Source organism: Chiroxiphia lanceolata, chromosome 1 (assembly GCF_009829145.1).
Source record: "Chiroxiphia lanceolata isolate bChiLan1 chromosome 1, bChiLan1.pri, whole genome shotgun sequence".
NCBI lineage: Eukaryota > Metazoa > Chordata > Aves > Passeriformes > Pipridae > Chiroxiphia > Chiroxiphia lanceolata.
The window spans coordinates 28,098,590-28,116,749 of NC_045637.1; the positions used below are offsets into that span (position 1 = coordinate 28,098,590).

Here is an 18,160-nt window from a genome sequence, read left to right on the forward strand (position 1 = left end):
TTGTACCTGAAAACAGAGAATAAGTGATACTGTATAATCCTGATATTTTTGAGGATCTGTTTGATTGAATACACAGAAACCAGGATGAGATATTAAACTCCAACAGCTAGAGTGTCTATTCTCCTATATATATGTATCAAAGAAAGGATACAAATGTTTTCTAGTAAGTTCTTGCTACTTTCAATTATCATGTAGCATTAGAAATAAAACCGGCAAACAATTTTTCATTTAAGTCAATTTATTGGTTCTTTGAAGACATAAAAGCAGTTATGTCAAGTGCAGGAAACTAATCTTGTTTTATTGCCCCAATAAAGAGAGATTTAAACATCACAGTCAATGTCTTTCAGGTAGAAAGACTCAAACTCTTGTCTCAGTAATTTGTGTTAAAATTTTCTTATCACCAAGATCAACTGCATGTGGATACGAGCAGAAATTTTATATGTAAGACATAGTACAGTAGAAAAAAATGTTGCTTATGAGCTTTCTGTAGTAACATTTTTATGTGTTGAGATGATGTACAGATTCAAGAGTGGAAAGAAAATCTAAGGGACTCTTAAAATCAATACTTTTGGAAATGCTGCACTCATAATATGAAAAGCTGATCTTCTGGCAAGATTAAGCCAATGCCAAAACATTTGTAAACAAGATTCAATCAATACTTTAGCTTCTGCTGACAGGAACTTAGTTTTTAAAAAGAAACTGCTTTATACTAAGCAAAATACACTCCTAATAAACTGAAATATTTACTTTCAATGGAACTTCAACAATTCTTAGACCATTTCTAAATGAATACAAAGGATCAAACTCTGCCCTCAGTTTCATTTCTGAATTCTCACTGAATTGTGCTGTTGACAATGGCAGAATTTCTTCAATGCTTCCCATTCATAACTTCCCTGTTGGAGCAACATTTTTCTAGTAAAGATGGAAAATGAAACAGTTAAGGAGCCATTTGTAACCTGCTTTTTTTCAGACTTTGACATATCCCTTATAAATATTGCTGCGAACATGTTTGTGGCAACATCTAGAAGAATGCCCACTGTTACCTACTGATGAGTTAGAGGAACACAGAGAACCCAGAAGCTTCCTTTGTAGGAGGATTTACTCAATATCTTTGACCACCCAATCTCCTGTATGTATAATACGGAACAATCACACTGATGGTGAATATAATGTAGCAGATCTTTACTCACATGTGGGTTCAACCTAGATGTGATTCAACCTACTTGTGTTACACTGAAATGATAAAGTTTGTATGATGAAGGACAGGGGAGGTTAATTGATTGAAGTTTCTGTGTACCAGTGATTCCTTGCTTGGATCATATGTGCAAGCTGATGTGTCTCCTCAGAAAGGAACAGGGCCAAACAGAGTCCACTTATAGTCTCCAAATACACAGAGTCACAATCAAAAAACTCTTAGGTGACTTAACCTGGATTTTTCAGTAGTGGGAATGACAAGTGACACACATGAATCATTCACAAAGATACTTTCCATATGAAACAAAATTCCTCACAGCTAAAACCATTGCTATGCAGGCTAAGATGTCAAAAATAAAAAGCAGGCAGAGCGTCAAAACTAAAAATTCATCATTCTGCGGGGTGACATAAGTAACATAGAGCAGGAGAAAAAAGGTAGTTCCCACTCAGCAATACTAAAGCTGCTGTACTGAATACAAGGTGACATGATACCAGCAGGATTCTACACTGGATGGGTGAAGTAGCAGCAGCAGTGAAAGAAGAAAAGATCAACAATGGCAGCAGCAGGACATGGCAAAGATAGCAAATGCTGAAATAACAGCAAGATATCTTTTTTTTCTTCACACACAGAAGTTGAGTATGCCTGATTATATCCCCAGAATACTAATCCAGTGTTGGATAACAAACTATGAACAAGAGAGGGAAGGGAAAATCTGGCATGTTAAAGGGTTACTTATTCTTTGGTTGTCAACACTGTTGGTGGGATATCTGAGGAAGATCACTAGAGACTCTGTAGGAATAGACAATTTGCCTCCTGTCCATCTCCTGCTTTCCTGAGCTATTGGTTCATTTTTCTGCCTTTACTATATTTTCTTTGAAATGACTTTTACATGTTGAAACTGAGCCCATTTTTCTTCCAAGACCACATGGCAGAGAAGTGACACTATCATAAATGCTGAGGCTTTGTGATCAAGAATCATTATATCTCACAATTCCTCATTAAGCTTAGTATTTGCATACAGTATTTTTTCTGTTTCCAAAATCAGATTCAGTTTGCCACTCAGAATTTCAAGCTGAGAAACACAGACCTGGATCCAGAGGAAAAGCAGTAGACAGCAAAAACTAACTATACGTTGTGATGCAGGGATTTTCTCACTCAGGTTCAGCAGAGCGAGACTTGAGACTTCACTTGAACGAGGCTCTCACTATTCTCCCCTTCACAGGCTGAGGTGGACGCCAGTTATCAACAAGTGGGTTCACCGGTTCATTCTCACCATTCTTGGAAAGGCTACGGAGCTTTGCCATCTGCAAAGAAGAAAAACTAAAGTGTCCGTGTGGAAGCACTGTGGTTCTTAATGCCTAGAACAAACTCTGAGATGGAGAAGGAATTTTCTTATATAACGACAGGCACACAATGGCAATGACAATTGGCTGTCTATGAAGGAGGATGCACATCTACATTTATGCAAGGTAGTCTGATGGAAAAAGCTGGTGCAGAAGTTTGTATTTTGTTCTGTAAGGCAGAGAAGTGTATGCCAACTGGATTAAATTCATGATTAAATTCAATCATGAATTCATCACTTAGCTGTTGTTCTTAAATTCAGTGTTGCTTTGTAAATTGTTAACCTTTCATCCATAAATCCATTCTGAAAACAGTGAAATCAGTAAAAAGGATATACCCTGATTCAAACTGCTGAAGCACTAAAAAGGTAACCTTATCCAGACTGGCTCTCTTTTTTTTCTTTTTTTTTTCCTCTCTGTAAATGCACATTTGAGCTATATGAATACAATTAATGCATTACTTTGTATTAGCATTCAGTTTTGCAAGTTGTAAGTAGTTTGATTCTTCTCACTGACAGCTTTTAGGAAGTCAAGATCTGCACCAGCAATTTCTTAAACTTGGAAACCAGTGAAATGTTGGTCTCGCCACTTAGTGGTGAAATACACAGAATGAACTGAGGACGCTGTGATGACTGAATTTTGTGGCTCGGGGGCACTTCTGCCTTAGCATGTTTTCAGGATCCCACGAACACTCCTGCTGAAGCTATTCCAGGAGGTGTCTAGCAAGAGGGCCTGATTCTCAAGGTCGGTTTTACAGTCCATTTCAACAGTCCAATCTGCAGGCAATTTCTCACAGTCCTCAGCTAAAGCTTTCCCTATCAAAAAGGGCAAGGTTACACAAGAGCTCACAAATCTGACATACTGAGACACTGCTGAGAACTGGTAAAAGAGTAGAACTAGGTGGAGTTTACCTGATCTGAGCTGACTTCAATTGGCTCCCTCAGGAGAATCCAAGTGATACACTCCTCACAGGGGGGTGTAGTGAATGAACCGTGGTAGGTCCAGTAGTCCCGAGATTTGGGGAAAAGAATTGAAGGATCAAAATGCTGAAAAGGAGCCTCTTTCCCCTTAGAGGAAAAAAAATTCTGCAGTAAATCCAGGGATATGCATCTTAAAAGACATCAGTATCTATGCTGTTATAAAGGGAATAATTAAATACCAAGATTCATGCAAGAAATCAATCTCCTCTTTCTCAAGCATTTTCCTGGCAATTAATAATAACTGACATTGTGATTACATAAATAAATTAAAAGAAATTACAAACTGAATTGTGGGGGCCAAAGATATTCAGTTTTACATTTTTCTATTCTGGAACTATCAAAATTGTGTTTTATTTTTGGTCAGTTGGGATAAAAGTTAAAGGCTGTGGCACTGCAGGTACTGTTACCCTTTTTATCCAGCAGAATAGTGGCCAGGCATTTATCCCAGATTCGTTACAGTCTTCTGTCTGAAAGACAGTCTCCTCACAAGACTGTACTCTAATTACATTGTTATGGTGACACTCTCAACCTTTTTGTTGGGACTGTTCCATTTAATGTAAAAAAATTAAAATATTTCCTGTAAGAGTACTGTATCGTAAATATCTTACAACTAAAGATGATTACAATCAGACAAGGGAGAACAGCAGACACCAAACAACATTTCCTGAGAAGTTTGCCACTGAATAGGATAGTATCTCCACTTTGGAAAGGAGGACTGTGATGAGTCTTCCTTGTTCCCTCTGGGCAATAAAAATTAACCAAGGAAATCCAGTTCACTTCTCTACTGGTATTTAGGATGCAGTTCTGGAAAGTGAAATCTCTTATTCCTATATCCTCCTCCTAACATGGAGAATCTGCTCTAGATTGGAACAGAGAAAAAGTGCAATGGCAGGCCATACATCCTTGCACAAGCAGAGTAGAAAGAATAACATCAAGTCTTCAATTATATCTTCCAGGAAAAATTGTTCTGTAAGTTCAATATGAGTTTGCAGATAACTTCACAAAACAAATTGTGATTTTTCAATAAAAAGAGTGTCCAAAAACTCCTCTGCCTGTAATGCATCAGAGCAATTGAAATGGCATGTGCAATAAATACACCAGTGATGCCATCCATTACTGTTTCTTGAAAAATAAGTAATCTTGGTAAAATGTATGTGATGACAGGAAAGAAAATAAAATAAGAGAGAAAATACAAGCTGTCATTTTCATATGCACCTATATTGCTCTGGTTTTCCTCAGCTGTTGCTTTTTCCAGAACCACTACAGAGAACATCTGTATGTAGGAAATCAGACTTCTATTTTTTTTTCTGTTAGAAGTTATAAAATCTTCAGTTAGATAGTCTCATATAGAATGCAGTGGAGTGGATATCACTGCCATCTTGTCATCATTGTATGACACAGAGTTTCATAGGATGATTGATCAACTTTTTAATAACTGTGGCAAAGCTCTTCTGCATGCAAACGGCCAAAAAATGCTATAGGGATTATGAGAGAAAGCCAAATCTGTATCAAGACAGATACCACTGACACAGCAGGGGAGCAATAGGTAGAGTGAAAAAAAAATAACCTTCAGTTCCCTCAAAAGAAAGAACAGAATTGTATTTGAAGACTAAGAAACGTTGAAAAAATAAAATTATTATGACTCTTAGTTAGGAGAGAACAGATTTCTGACTCAGATCAATGACAGTACACACATACATAAATCAAATGCAAAAAATTCTGCTAAATTTTCAAGAAAATGCTTACAGATTTGTAAAATTTAGCCCTGGTGATTTGGTGATATATTCAAGGTCAAATAAAAAAAGGGATTTTCAGCATTATTAGAAGTATAAAGTTTATCATGAAGTAGAATTGCTAAAGTATACCCAGAGATTGGGTTTATATTAACAACAATGCTAAATACCAGTAGATGCAATATCTCAATTCTCTGCAAATAACTCCCTTCTGCAGTGGTATCTATGCAATCGCTAAGGACTGTGAGCCTTAGATCGTTAATTAAACTAGAAAATAGTTTAGAATATGTTTGCAATGCCATTTGTGTTAGTATCACAGGAAGAGAGGACTGGTGCAGAAACTGTACCATGTAATCCCTTTTATAAATAAACACAGTTCCGTCTTAAAACTAATAACATTTTTAATCTCCTCTACATAGACTGAGAGCCTCATCCATCATTCCTATGAGTTTCTTCTCATTTCAGGCTAACTAAGTTTCTGACTCCTTTATATGCATATGTTTTGGCCACTGCTGTCCTCAGATTCAAAAACCTTTTCATTTCTTCTTGCTATTTGCACACTAGCCTATTTTTACAGAGCAGTACCAATAAGACTATCAATGGTGTATGCAAGGATTGATAAAAAAATCCTCTACAACAAGAATACTTGCAGAAGTGAGGAGTTATCTGTTTAATTAAGTAAAAGAAAGCATCCTGCTCTACATTCCAATGTATCACCTCTGGTGTTACTCTTAGGCAGCAAGATGATGCCAAAAAGTGAATCTGAACTTCTGATTTCTACTTCTGCTGCTTTTCAGCTACATTATATCACCAAAATTCTTTTGATACCTTAGTCTTAATGTTATCAATTTCTTCAAGAATTCTCTTCATCTCTGGTTTGGGAGTTTTTCCAACCTGTAAGGCAAAGCACAAGTACTGTATCTTTTTCATCATGTTCCACAGTATTTGAAAGAATTTCAGCATATCCCATCTGTCACATTAGGCAGCAGCACTCTCAGAGCATCCAGTAGAGACTGACAGAAAATGACGTGTTAAAAGAGCATCCAAAATAGCAGATTGCAGTAACTGACTTTGCAATTGGAACGTGTGCTGAAGGACTCTGCAAGGCATCACCGACTGTCTGAGGAATGAACTACACAGACAGTGTGATCTACACTCTCCAGGGCCTTGCCCTTGGCCCTTCTTTGAAAGCAACCCACAACCACTGTGAGACATATGAGCACTCAGCGAAGTGTTGATGGTCTGAAGAGCTGGAGTTCCTGCAGATACTTCAAATGTTCTGCAGCACATATGCTGCAGATCAGACTTGACATAAGACATATGATGAGATTTATGTCTCGATATCCTCAAGCTGTGAGGTCACTTTATTACTTGTGTTTCTGACATTTAGCACTTCCAAAAGCTTTGACATGGCTCTGCATCCCAGAAGAGTAAAGACAGTATGCCTAAGATGTGCTGTAATTGCCATTTTTTTTCCCAAAAGAGATGAAATTCAACTCTTCAGGAGATAATTCAATCCTGTTTTAGCAGTATTCCAAACACCAGTAATAGAACATAACAAACTCAGTGAGAAACAATGGCTCCTTTACCAAAGAGCAAGAAGGAAAGAGGGAAAGAAGACCAGAGAAGATATAACGATACCACTTTTCTAGACCTTTTATCTGACCTTAATATGATTATTAAGAACACAGTGTAATGCTTTGTAATCTGTGTTTTACAAGACAGTGCTTTAGTCTAAAGTAGACCAAAAGAAATGACCAAGTAAGAATAATCCAAGGATGTAATCATAGGGGAGAATCTGGACAGGTGCTGACCTTCAGTTTAAACTAACCACAAGAGAAAAGGTCAGGCTGGCTCACAGTATAACAGAATTAAAATGACATTGTATCTAGTCTGTCCAGGGACACTGTGGCAAAATTAATTACATCCCCTTGCTATTGCTTGTGCAAATGCCAATTACAGGTGATAAAAAAATAAAAGGAAACCTATTCTCTGATGGTATTTTCAAGCTGATATGCCCACCTGCAGGTAAAAGGACAGCCACATATCTGAAGTTTGCATAATTTATCGCTATTAGGCTGTGTGCCTGTTAGTGTTTCTCAATGTCCTAGACCATGTGCAGATTTGATACTAGGATTGCTTTCTTTCTGTTAAGTTTTTTAAAAAATCAGTTAGGAAATACTGGTGCGAAGTTATTTTGTTACGGAGCTGCTGTATTTCAAGGTTAGAATGTTCAGTGAAATTCTTTTACCATGAATTACTTCTTTTTGGAGTAGGTTCATTGAACTCCTTTTGATTCCCAGCTTATGTGGGAATCAACCAGAGACCAGGGAAGGGAATCAGTCAACATACCTTGCTGAGAGGCAGCTGCAACACCTACTAGCAGACAACAGGCAAGAGGAAACACTTATATGGTGCAGAGTGTCCTCCCCACTCAATGCACACCACAGTAAAGGGCTGCTCAGCTATCAGGGACAAAGTTAGCAAATGTCCCAGGCTTGAAGTTATGGATCTCTTGTTCAATACCCGTCATGCCACTGGTATCACAAATGGTGTCAGAAATCAGCTCTGAATGGGTTAGTGCATGGAATCTGGAGTGTGTGAATGCCCAAGGGCATGTGTGAATTCAGTCTGTACTGAAGTCAACTGCTTTGAATGTTTTCCTGCAAAACGATGCATTGCGTGATAAAACAATGGGAACATTTTCCCCTGGTACTAGAGGAGGATGAAAAACACAGAAATTATAAAGACTGAATATTTGCCACTTACTTTCAGAAAAATGCCCACAACAGCCACACCATCAGGTTGTTTCAAAGCTCCAGCAAAATTACCATGTTTTGGATTCCAGTGCACCATATGTAACTAAAAATCAATGAAACTTCAGTTATAAATACAGGAAATTGCCAGCAGCACAATCTTCACTTTAAATTAAATAAAGAAAAGTGTCCAGTACACAGCAAGTAAAAGAATGGACATGAAAATGAAACCTCTATGTAAATATTTCTAACTGCTGTTTCCATGCTTCTATATGCTCACACTTTCTATAAAGCATTGCTTCACATTGAATTGAAGCATGAGAAAAAAAATGAAGTTTCCTACACAGTAATCAGACAATGCAACTATAGGTAGTTTAACCCAAGCACATGACATGGACACATTCAGTGTATAAAACACCTACTGACATGCACTTCATCTCAAGTACATTTTTAGATCTTCGGGTTATGCAGATATCAGCTCAAGGATTTACACTGGGTTGTACGTAGTGCATGCATTATTGTTTTGTATCTCTTATGACTCTTGGCACATTGTACTGGACAGGAGTGGGGAGACTAATATGACATTTCTTCTGTCTACTTTCAACAATAATGTATTTTCAGGATATATTTTGAATTTTTACAGTCTCTGTCCAGAAAATCTGTAGCTCATGCATATAGCTACAAATGCTGCAAGCAGTGGTATGGAATCTCAGACTAAGTAGCATCTGCAACTCAGTGTTATACAGGAAAAAAAGTCTTTTTCTTAAAGTTCATTTAAATTGACAACAAAGTAGTTTGCCCTGAATGTAATTAATGTATTGTTCTCTGTTTCTTTTCTCTTGAGGATAAGGATTTTATTGCTAAGGATAAAGTTGGAGCAACCATATATCTTTGCTTGCAATGTAGGAAAATTTCATACATTCCAGACTTTCTTCTCCTGTCAATAAATACACAAGTACTGCTAACAAAAGTAACATGAAAAGTCTATGCTTGAGCTAACCAAGAAATAGTTTGAGGAAGCAGAATTCCTCTGTTTAGTTGGCCACAGAAAGTAGAGCACTAGCAAGGTTTGGCTGCGGTTAAGGAACAGGAAGAAAATTTCCAAGCCATCACCCACAGTCATCTCTGCAATGTTTGTGTGTACTGATCCTGAAAATATGTGCCTCAGTTTTGTCCTGTGACAGGTGGGCAAAGCCTCTCTAAGCTCTGTACCTTGAGGGTATAGTTGTAAGGCAGGAAAACACTACTGCAGGATTTTTTTGGGCATAGATATATATTTTGAGACTATTTTCAAATAAGATGAAGGCGGCAACATTTGCTAGTAATTCACTAGCATCAACAGCTAATTTTCTTATATTTATGACCTGAAGAAGTCTTCAGGGCCTAAAAAAGGCATTAATTTTAGAAAAATTGGACAACAGTCCTTCAGTAGGTTACATTAAAAAAAAAAAAAAGAAACAAAAAATCTATTTTCCATGGTTCATGAAAATAAATCCAGTTATTTTAAAGCAGAGATGTCCAGAAACTAAAACCTACTCTGAATCAGTTTTGAGGTGGATCTAATTTTGAATGTCAGTTTATCAAATGTGCTTTTACTAAGCTTTTCTATTAATTCATAATGCTTTCTGAAACTAACTTGGTAACCCAAGCTATACCAGAAATGGCTAAAAGCTAAAAAACAGCAGCAGAAAACAAATCTTCCTATTTGAAAGTAACCAATTGGTTTATGAAAAATATTTTTAAAACATTCTAAAATACCATAAAAACTCTTGCTTGAAGAAAAGAAGTCTGTGTTAGTATATACTTGCAAAGACACATTTATTGGCAGGTGCAACTTATCCCACTGCACGCTAACCAATATTCACAAGTTCCACAGACAGAGAAAAATTAATGGCTAAATACTAGAAAAAGGGAGAACGGTTAATCTGCTCAGATGCAAAATCAGTCAAATTCCAGTAAACACTGAATACTACTATTAAAAATCAGTCCTACCTCTGCTGCATATTTCACCCCATCTATAACATGCTCAGAGCCGTGGTCATCAGAGGAACCCCAGTGCAAGTGCAGCTGCCGCAGCCTGTAGGCGCCGGTGAGCGGGCCCCCTCTCAGCACTGCAAGGGACAACCTGCGTCAGCACCAGCCGACAAAACCCTGGCACACACGGTCACTGAACGGGGACCCGCCGGAGCACCTCCTTTAAATCCAGCAGATTGCAGTGGGGCGTCACAACACTCACCAGTTCACATGGTTGGGTCTAAATTCTGTTATCACTCAGGAGTTCTGTTTGATGTGAAAACTGTGGAAACTGCTGTGAGACAAGCATAGAATCAAACCCCACCTGGCCAACAAGCCCTTTTTCTCTTGGCAAGTGGACACACTATAGTTTATGATGTGGAGAGAGAAGGAAGGTTTTCACAGATGACTCTTGTCAAGAAAGGGTCTGTTGTAGAAGGATTGGGGTTAGGGCTGTTAAATTAACCCAGAGATGCTTCGAAGAGTACCTCTAGTCCATGACTGGCATACCTTTTACAGTTCAGACAACTAAACAATGGTTACAGCATAGTTTGCTGCTTCTAAAAAAAAGTAAAAATTAAAAAAAAAAAGACATCTATTTCTAGAAAGTCAGGGAAGACAATAAAGTTTAAATTGTTCTCAAGCCACCAATGAAACAAATTAAGAAGCTGTTACTTCAGCTGCCTTTAGCCAAATAATGCTGATCATGCATCAGTCTGGCAGTTGACATCAACTCTGACTTTCAAAAAATCACACCTGCTCTTTCAGCCTGGAGATTCTTTTGAGCAGGGACTGCTTAGAGGATAAGCTCTCAAATGTATTTTTCATTCATTACCTAAGGTTGGAATGAGTCGTGTTTCCTTACACAGAAAGCTGATAATGTAGTTCACAACTGCAGTGCCAGAAGACCTTGTTTAAATAGCATTCAAGTTTGAACTTCTACCAATAGCTTTGAAGTTCAAAGTTAACATTGAAATAATAAATCCTCTTTTGCCCAATGGTCTCAAATGAATTCTTGATATCATATGTGTTGGAATACCTACACAGAGCAAGAGGTTTAACTTTGCAGTTTCTCTTTTTAGTTGGTAGGTGTTACAACCATCAAGGGGAGGGATGGAAAAAAAGCCTTGTTGAGTTTTAGGCATGCAGTTCCTCTTTTTTTTTTGAGTTGGATATTAGGAAGAAATTATTTGCTGTGAGGATGGTGAGGCATTGGAATAGATTGGCTGGAGAAGTTGTGGGTGCCCCATGCCTGGCAGTGTTCATGGCCAGGTTAGATGGGGCTTTGAGCAACCTTGTCTAGTGGAAAGTGGTGGTGGTGGTGTAGTTGGAACTAGATGATCTTTCAACCCAGACCATTTGGTGATTCTATGATAATAAAAGTGCAGTTTATGTTGAGACCACTGTAGAAATTGTGGTAATAAATACTAAAGGACCATACAAATACACAACTTAGACGTGGTCCTGGTCCTAAATAGTTTAGATTCCATCTGAGACATATGAAAAAATAGCAGGTAGCTGTAATGGTAAATAAAGAAATCCAAGGAAACAATGATCTCATCAAGATAACACAAGTGATAGTGATCTTTCAATGTAATATGGATATATTTCATTAATTATATAGCTTACTAAGGACAAAATCCCAATACAAATGCCATCAAAGCAGATGGAGAAAAATGCAAAGGAAAGTAACTGTTTTCCATTAATTAGATTGCTTGATAATTTGATTGCAGCCAATACTGCATGCTCTTGAGATGTCTTTGCATTATATTATGTTGTCAATTTATTATTCATTTTGACAGTTGTTGCCTGTCTGCATCCAGAGCTACACAGATATAGTTCTGGAATCAAGGTTTGAAAAATTTAGCTTAAAGATACGAGACTGCTCACTCTCAGTTAAATAGCAATGCCATGCCATAACTTTCAAGAAACTATGAAATGCTATTTTCATAAATGATATTTTAATAGCTTTTTTAGCCTATGGAGTACCTGAAGAATTCCCATACAGAAGAAATCAAGATCACAGTCAGTGGAAATATATGTACAAGTTTTTTGTTTACAGGGTGCCTCAGAGCATTCTAAATCTCTCTGGGCACCATGCTTTTCCCTTACACAAAACCTGAGGATATGGTGTCTGTGTTGAAGGAGATGACATAGAGAGAAGTCTACCTTCCAGCTGAGTCTGTATTTCAGGGGTGACCCTGCAGCTGCAGTCTCCCCGTCCCACCTACAGATTCACCAGAATAAACCTCAGGAGCATCCTTTTACTTTTCTCTGCTGACCTGCGCAGGCTGGATACTAGGGGATGCTTTCTGCTTTGCAAACCTCGATTCCTAGCAAGGTCAGAAAACCAAACCAGAAACTGACCTGATCGATCAAAAGTGTCGTCGAAGACGACGCGGCAGGTGCGCCCGTTGTTCAGGATGGTTTTCGCTGCCCCGGGATCATAACTCGCATGCCAAGTGGGAAGAGAGCTGTCGTGCTGCACGTCCTTGCTGTTGATCTCAATGGGCGACTGCTTGTCTCCCTTGGCAAGGGGGTAGTTTTCGTGCCAGCGCTCGGGTCCTGAGGTACAAAGGCAAAGGAGACGTCTCCCCGGCTCAGCCGGGCTCAGCCGGGCTCAGCCGGGCTCAACCGGGCTCAACCGGGCTCAACCGGGCTCAGCCGGGCTCAGCCCCGTCCCGCCCGACGGCCCCGAGCCCCGCTCACCATTGTCGCTGTCGTAGCCCCACACAGACTGGGCCATGGTGCCGCTACCCGCGCCTCGTCCCGCTCCCTCCGCTGCGACTCCGCTGGCGCGGTGGTCCCTTCCTTCCTTCCCTCCCGCCCCGGGGGGCTTTTTATAGACCGCCGAGGCTTCGCGTCCTCCCCAGAGGGAGGGCAGGGGAGGGCGGCGGCGGGAGGCTGCGGGGCGGGCAGGGCTGGGGGCGGCCGAGGGGCGGTGGGAGCCGAGGGGGCGGGCAGACGCGTGTTCTCCCCTCCGGAGAAGGCAGGGGGATGCCGGCGAGACGCCGCGGCTCCCTTCATCCCGCTGCCGCAGGCACGGCTCAGCCCGGGGACAGACGGTCTGACGGCGCGGGCGGGCAGGTGCTGGTGCCGCTCCCCGCAGCCCCGCGGCGATGGGGGGCTGAGAGCGTGGAGCGCTCACCGGCTGTACCAGCGCGGGGAGCCGGCACCAGGGAACGCATTCCTGACCATTGGCTCAAATCCAGGTTTTTTATGTTGTCCAGTCAGGTCTCCTTCATGCAGGGAGCTTTACACTGAGTCCATTTCTCATATTAGGCAACTTAGTAGTGGGTATTTTGGTCAGGAAAGCATTTGTTTTTCAGATGATGGGGAGTTAGCAATCAGTATGGTTGTGTTAGTTGGCTTTGTCTGCACGTCTACGTTGAACGCTCAGAGATTTTTTCTCAAATGCCAGCTTTGCTGCAATCTCCCTTGGCTCCACGTTAACACTGCTGCCACTGTATCTACCTTGAGCTAAATACTACCTCAAACTATGCAACTCTAGTTAAATACCATTCCAAGATAAATATTTGGGAGTCAGCCAAGAAGCATCCCAAAACATGGAGATTTCCAACATAGTTGCAGTGAACTTGTTTAAATCCTTGTACCCATCAGCAGTAGAATGCAGCATGGAAATAAACATGCAGTTTTTAGAGGTTATAAACCCTTTGTATTAGTGAAGTACAGAAAAAAGGCCAAGAAGCTGCAATATGCAGAGCCTAAGATTAGTTTTGTCATATTTCATGTCCCAAAACCACCTGGAAGGTAAAGGTGGAGATTCCCCTTCTCGTTTATGTATGTAGCTAGGCTAATAAAGATGGACTTTGTTTAGAATAACTAAAATTATTTCATTGAACTTGTTTAGTAAATTCTTGCTCTGAATTTAATCGAAGTAGGCATCCTGATCCTTTGAGAGAAAGGTAGGACAAGATCTGTCCCTTAGGAATCTGTATCTGAGAAAATTTATGTAGCAAGGTGTATCGTATGTTTACATAGAGAAGATATGTCAAACTGAAACTCACAAAACCTCAGCAACTTACACAGTATTTTAGAAGCATCCTCTTGTCATCTTTAAGGATACAAAGATGTGTTCATTAACAAAGCATCCTTCAAAACAAGTAGTTTCTCATATCTTCTTTTGGCAGAATTCTATTAAGAAAATATTAGGAGATGATTTAGGTACAATGTTATGAAAAATTACATCTTTCATTTTCAAAAGAGAACTCTGAGACAAAAGAAAATACACTTTTTTACTCTGTCATCAATCAATTGGATAATGTCATATTTGTTGTAAGGGCAGGCATGTAAAGTTGACACCTGTTGCAATTTTAATTCAGAAAGCTTAGCTATTAATCCTTTTGAATTGGTTTCTATCTCATCTGTCTAGAGAGAAACATTTGTGAGCTCCTGAAATTCTAATTGGAACAGCTCATTTTCTGTCTGTATAAACAGACAGCTTTAGTGGCCTTGTTCATGGAAGTCTCAGAGAGACTTTAATCAGCTTCATATATACAAGGAATGCTTATTGGAGCCATTTAGGTAAGGGACATAATTTGTCTTACACAGAAAAAGGTGCAAGTCAATTCTTCCCCTAGTATTTAAATTCATTGCTCTATGTGACAATTTATACAATCTTCTCTATTGTATAAATAGAGAGGCCCATCCAACAGCAAAAGTCTTCATATTATGGCTTCCAGGCAGTGACTTACATGTAAGTGAGAAATGTTCAGATTGACAGTGTAGGTACTTGGAGTCAACCCTAGGTACTGAGTCATATCACAGTATCTCACTGAATGTGTTCTTTTGCTGTTGCTTTCCTCATCAAAGGTAGAGTAGTAGCTTTGTCTGCAATAACAGATAATCAGAATAACATTTTTTTTGCACCCCTTAGGACCTACCTTCACATTTATCCTTTTCTTCTGATATTGGCTCAGAAACTAATTATCATCTAACTTGTATAACATTGCTTCCTTTAGGAAGTAAATACTTCTGTCATGGAAGTGCTGTTATAACTAAGAAAAGGTCACAGCTTTAAACGTTGAAGAAGAGCAGTGTTACCTAGTGCATCCACAACTTCATTACAGTGATTTGTTTCTATTTTGTAAACCTTAGACAAGTTTTAAAAGCCAACAGCCATCTGAAATAGCAAAGGCAAGAGCATAACAAGATTAAGCTATACCATTCATAAAAATTTTCAAGATTTCTGAGCGCCCAGCTGCAGTGCCTTTACCCACAGTCCCACAGTATGCCACTAGTGAAAGCATCTTCACAATATCTTCTGAAAAGAAATTATGTTTATATCCATTGTTCAGGTGGAGAAATGTGGTACCATATTTTTAAGGATGGCTTTCATAAAAGTTGTCCTACAATTTAAAAAATCCTGGCTGAATTTGCTTACCTCTGAGTATGTGAGAAGACTGCAAAACAGCAGGGAATACACTTCAACCTTCCTTACTCTATGCTTTAATCAGTTCACACTTGCTCAAGATTGTATCTGTATTCAGTAATACTCAGTAGCACTGTAAGACACAGCAAGTTGACATCTGTTTCATCAGGAAGATAAGGTTTGAGAAATCAGGGAAAGAAAGGTAAAAGGAAAATCCAGGCATTAAACTGACCAAAGCAAATGGCAGATTTCAGCAGCATCATTAATGGCTGGAGCTGAAAAGTATTAGTTGCAAAAGGAAAGCTGTTCATCCATTCATAGTGTTCTGATTTTGTCCTTAAAGCTAGAAGGAAGTGTTGTTCAGAAGTGATCTGAGCAACAACTGGAGATTGCTAGGTGAAGTGCAGGCTGAATAAATACTAAACTTGGCTTCTCTGAGACTTTTAGAATGATCAAATAATACAGGAATTATAATGAAAGGACTTCAGTAAAAAGCAAGTGATGTAGCACGGAAAGTGATGTCATTAAAGAAAGCAGCTGACCTTCCACTTTGAAAGATGCCTGCCAGATAGCTTTCTACCCCTGCTGTATCTGTAAAAATGTAATATCAAAAAGCAGAATACTCCAATCTCAGCAGATATAGACCATCAAGCTCTGTGCTAAACTGCTTCTCTGTTGCGGTAATAAAACCACCCATGTAACTGAAGAGAAATGCAGTGGGATGAAATAAGACCAAAAGTGAGAGGTTTTAGCCTACACAGCAGTTGCAGACTTGCTCGTCTGAAACTGGTACCCAGTCACAGGATCACAGCTGGGCACCTGGTGACAACAGTTTACTTCAAAAGCTTATCAGTGGTGGTCCTGTTGGATACCTAACCAATAAGATTCTCTGTCCAAAAGAGGGTTTTGTACATTTGTCACTTTAATGAAAGATCAAAACAGGAGGACCAGTAGTAAATAACATGCAGTAGCTCTGGAATACTGTCCCTTGGACTTATAGTTCAGATGCAGAATTTAGTTCTGCTAAACAAACAAAAGGCATAATCATTCTGATCTCTCTTAATAAAATACCATACTTTAAATTGTAGAGACTTTCTTTTTTGAGAATGGAAAGCAGGACTAAGCAGACTCTGGAAAATAGCTCAGAACCATGGCTTTACCCAGAGCACACAAAACACACACAAGAATGATGCATGGAAAAGTGACTTGCAGTGGCTTTGAGATCTGCCGGCTATGACTAGCTTGGCCAATACCTTGACATAACTAGAACAATCAAAATGCTGCTTCATCTCAGCATGCCAATTTCCAGCTGTGTCCAGGAGCCAGCATGACAGCTAGGAATGGCTGACTATAAGAGGACACATAGAGGTAAATATGCCAGCAGGATGTAATTCAAGAATCCCCCTGCTCGATGCTAAGTTTTCCAGGTTCCTCCATGATCAGGGATATTTCCCATGGGTGGTTGCATGCAAAGGGCTTTACTGGAGTGCAGAATGTGCCCACATTGGACACATTGTTAAATGAGCGAAAGCATTTACTCAGTGCCTGTGGCCAATCTAAATATAAAATGTCTTCCACTATATTTAATAGCTTTTGGAAGAACACAATACAACAGAAAGGAATCTGATAATACACAATATGGAAGGGGCAGCAGTGTTTTTTGACGTATTGCACATTGCATGCCAGGCAGTGCAAGAAAGGCATGTCACTCAGTGCTTTTGATTGAGGAATGCCATGGTGGCATGCCATAGCCAAAAAGCCAAATTGTCATATGCCTTCCACTTTGCCGAGATGCCATGCTATGGAAAACATTGTAGGAATGAATGGAAACCCCCACTGACAGCCAGATCATGTTGGGAGATGTGCCAAAGGAAAATGAGAAGCATATTGGGTCAATTTTGTTGTTTTATACACAATGAGTTTTTTAGCTACATTCACTTTATTTGTGTAGCACATCTAGACGAACATTAGGCAGACTTTTAATGCATCTTTCCATTTCAGAAGGCATGTAACTCAGCAGTCTGCAGTTTGGACTCTAGGACCTTGCTTGGAAAATCCCACCATTCTCCTGTTGTGGCTCAGAACATTCATTACTATTTCCAGAACTTAATATTCAGTCAATGAGACACAACAAACATGGAAATAATAAACCAGGCTTTAGATTTAGCAAAATAAACTAAGAGATGAACAATTTTCCTTCTGGCAATATATTAAAATGAGCATAGACTTAAAGGAATAGCAGTAGCAGAAAAAAAAATTTTAAAAAATAAATTTATTATTTATCACATACAGATCTGATACAAAAAACCAAACAAACCAACCCAAAACCAAACAAAAACCAACCAACCAAAAACCAAACAAATGAAAAAACAAGCCTGCCTATTTCAGATGTGTCTTCCAGAGCTGAAAAAATAAACTGATAAACTCTGCAGGAAGATGACTCTCCTCTTTTTTACCATAGGGATTTACTTGTATGGCACTCACACTGAAATCCAAATCTGAGCTGGGTTGTCTACTTTTATATACACTGGCACAGTCTGACTTGAAATAATCCAAGTATGAGAATTTGACCTGTACTGTTTGCTTTTATAAGATCTGTACGTGCCCATTTGGAAATTCTAGCAGATTGGCAACTCTTCTATATCAAGGCAGAGTTTTATGTATGACCTTTGTCTTGTGTGATGCTCTGGCAGTAGCATCTATCTGAGAACAGTCCTAACCAGACTATGGGAATGCTAACATGGCTGGAGA

The 18,160-nt window shown here is 39.3% G+C and overlaps 1 protein-coding gene across 1 annotated transcript; it reads right to left on the minus strand.

Moving 5' to 3' along the window:
* Positions 1-231: 231 nt before the first annotated feature.
* LOC116788374 (carbonic anhydrase 3-like) lies at positions 232-12,824 on the minus strand. The gene is made up of 7 exons (XM_032691170.1): positions 12,727-12,824; positions 12,385-12,582; positions 9,997-10,115; positions 8,018-8,110; positions 6,077-6,142; positions 3,447-3,602; positions 232-2,499 (listed from the first exon to the last, which is right to left on the minus strand). The coding sequence occupies exons 1-7, from the start codon at positions 12,761-12,763 to the stop codon at positions 2,380-2,382; spliced, it is 789 nt and encodes a 262-aa protein (XP_032547061.1). The 5' UTR covers positions 12,764-12,824; the 3' UTR covers positions 232-2,379.
* Positions 12,825-18,160: the final 5,336 nt, after the last annotated feature.

Coding starts and splice junctions, on each gene's coding strand:
- LOC116788374 (XM_032691170.1), bottom strand. CDS start 12,763: ATGGCCCAGTCTGTGTGGGGCTACGACAGCGACAATG. Junction 10,116..12,384: donor CGACACTTTTGATCGATCAG/GTCAGTTTCTGG, acceptor TGTCCCTTGCAG/TGCTGAGAGGGGGCCCGCTC. Junction 8,111..9,996: donor GGGTGAAATATGCAGCAGAG/GTAGGACTGATT, acceptor ATTGATTTTTAG/TTACATATGGTGCACTGGAA.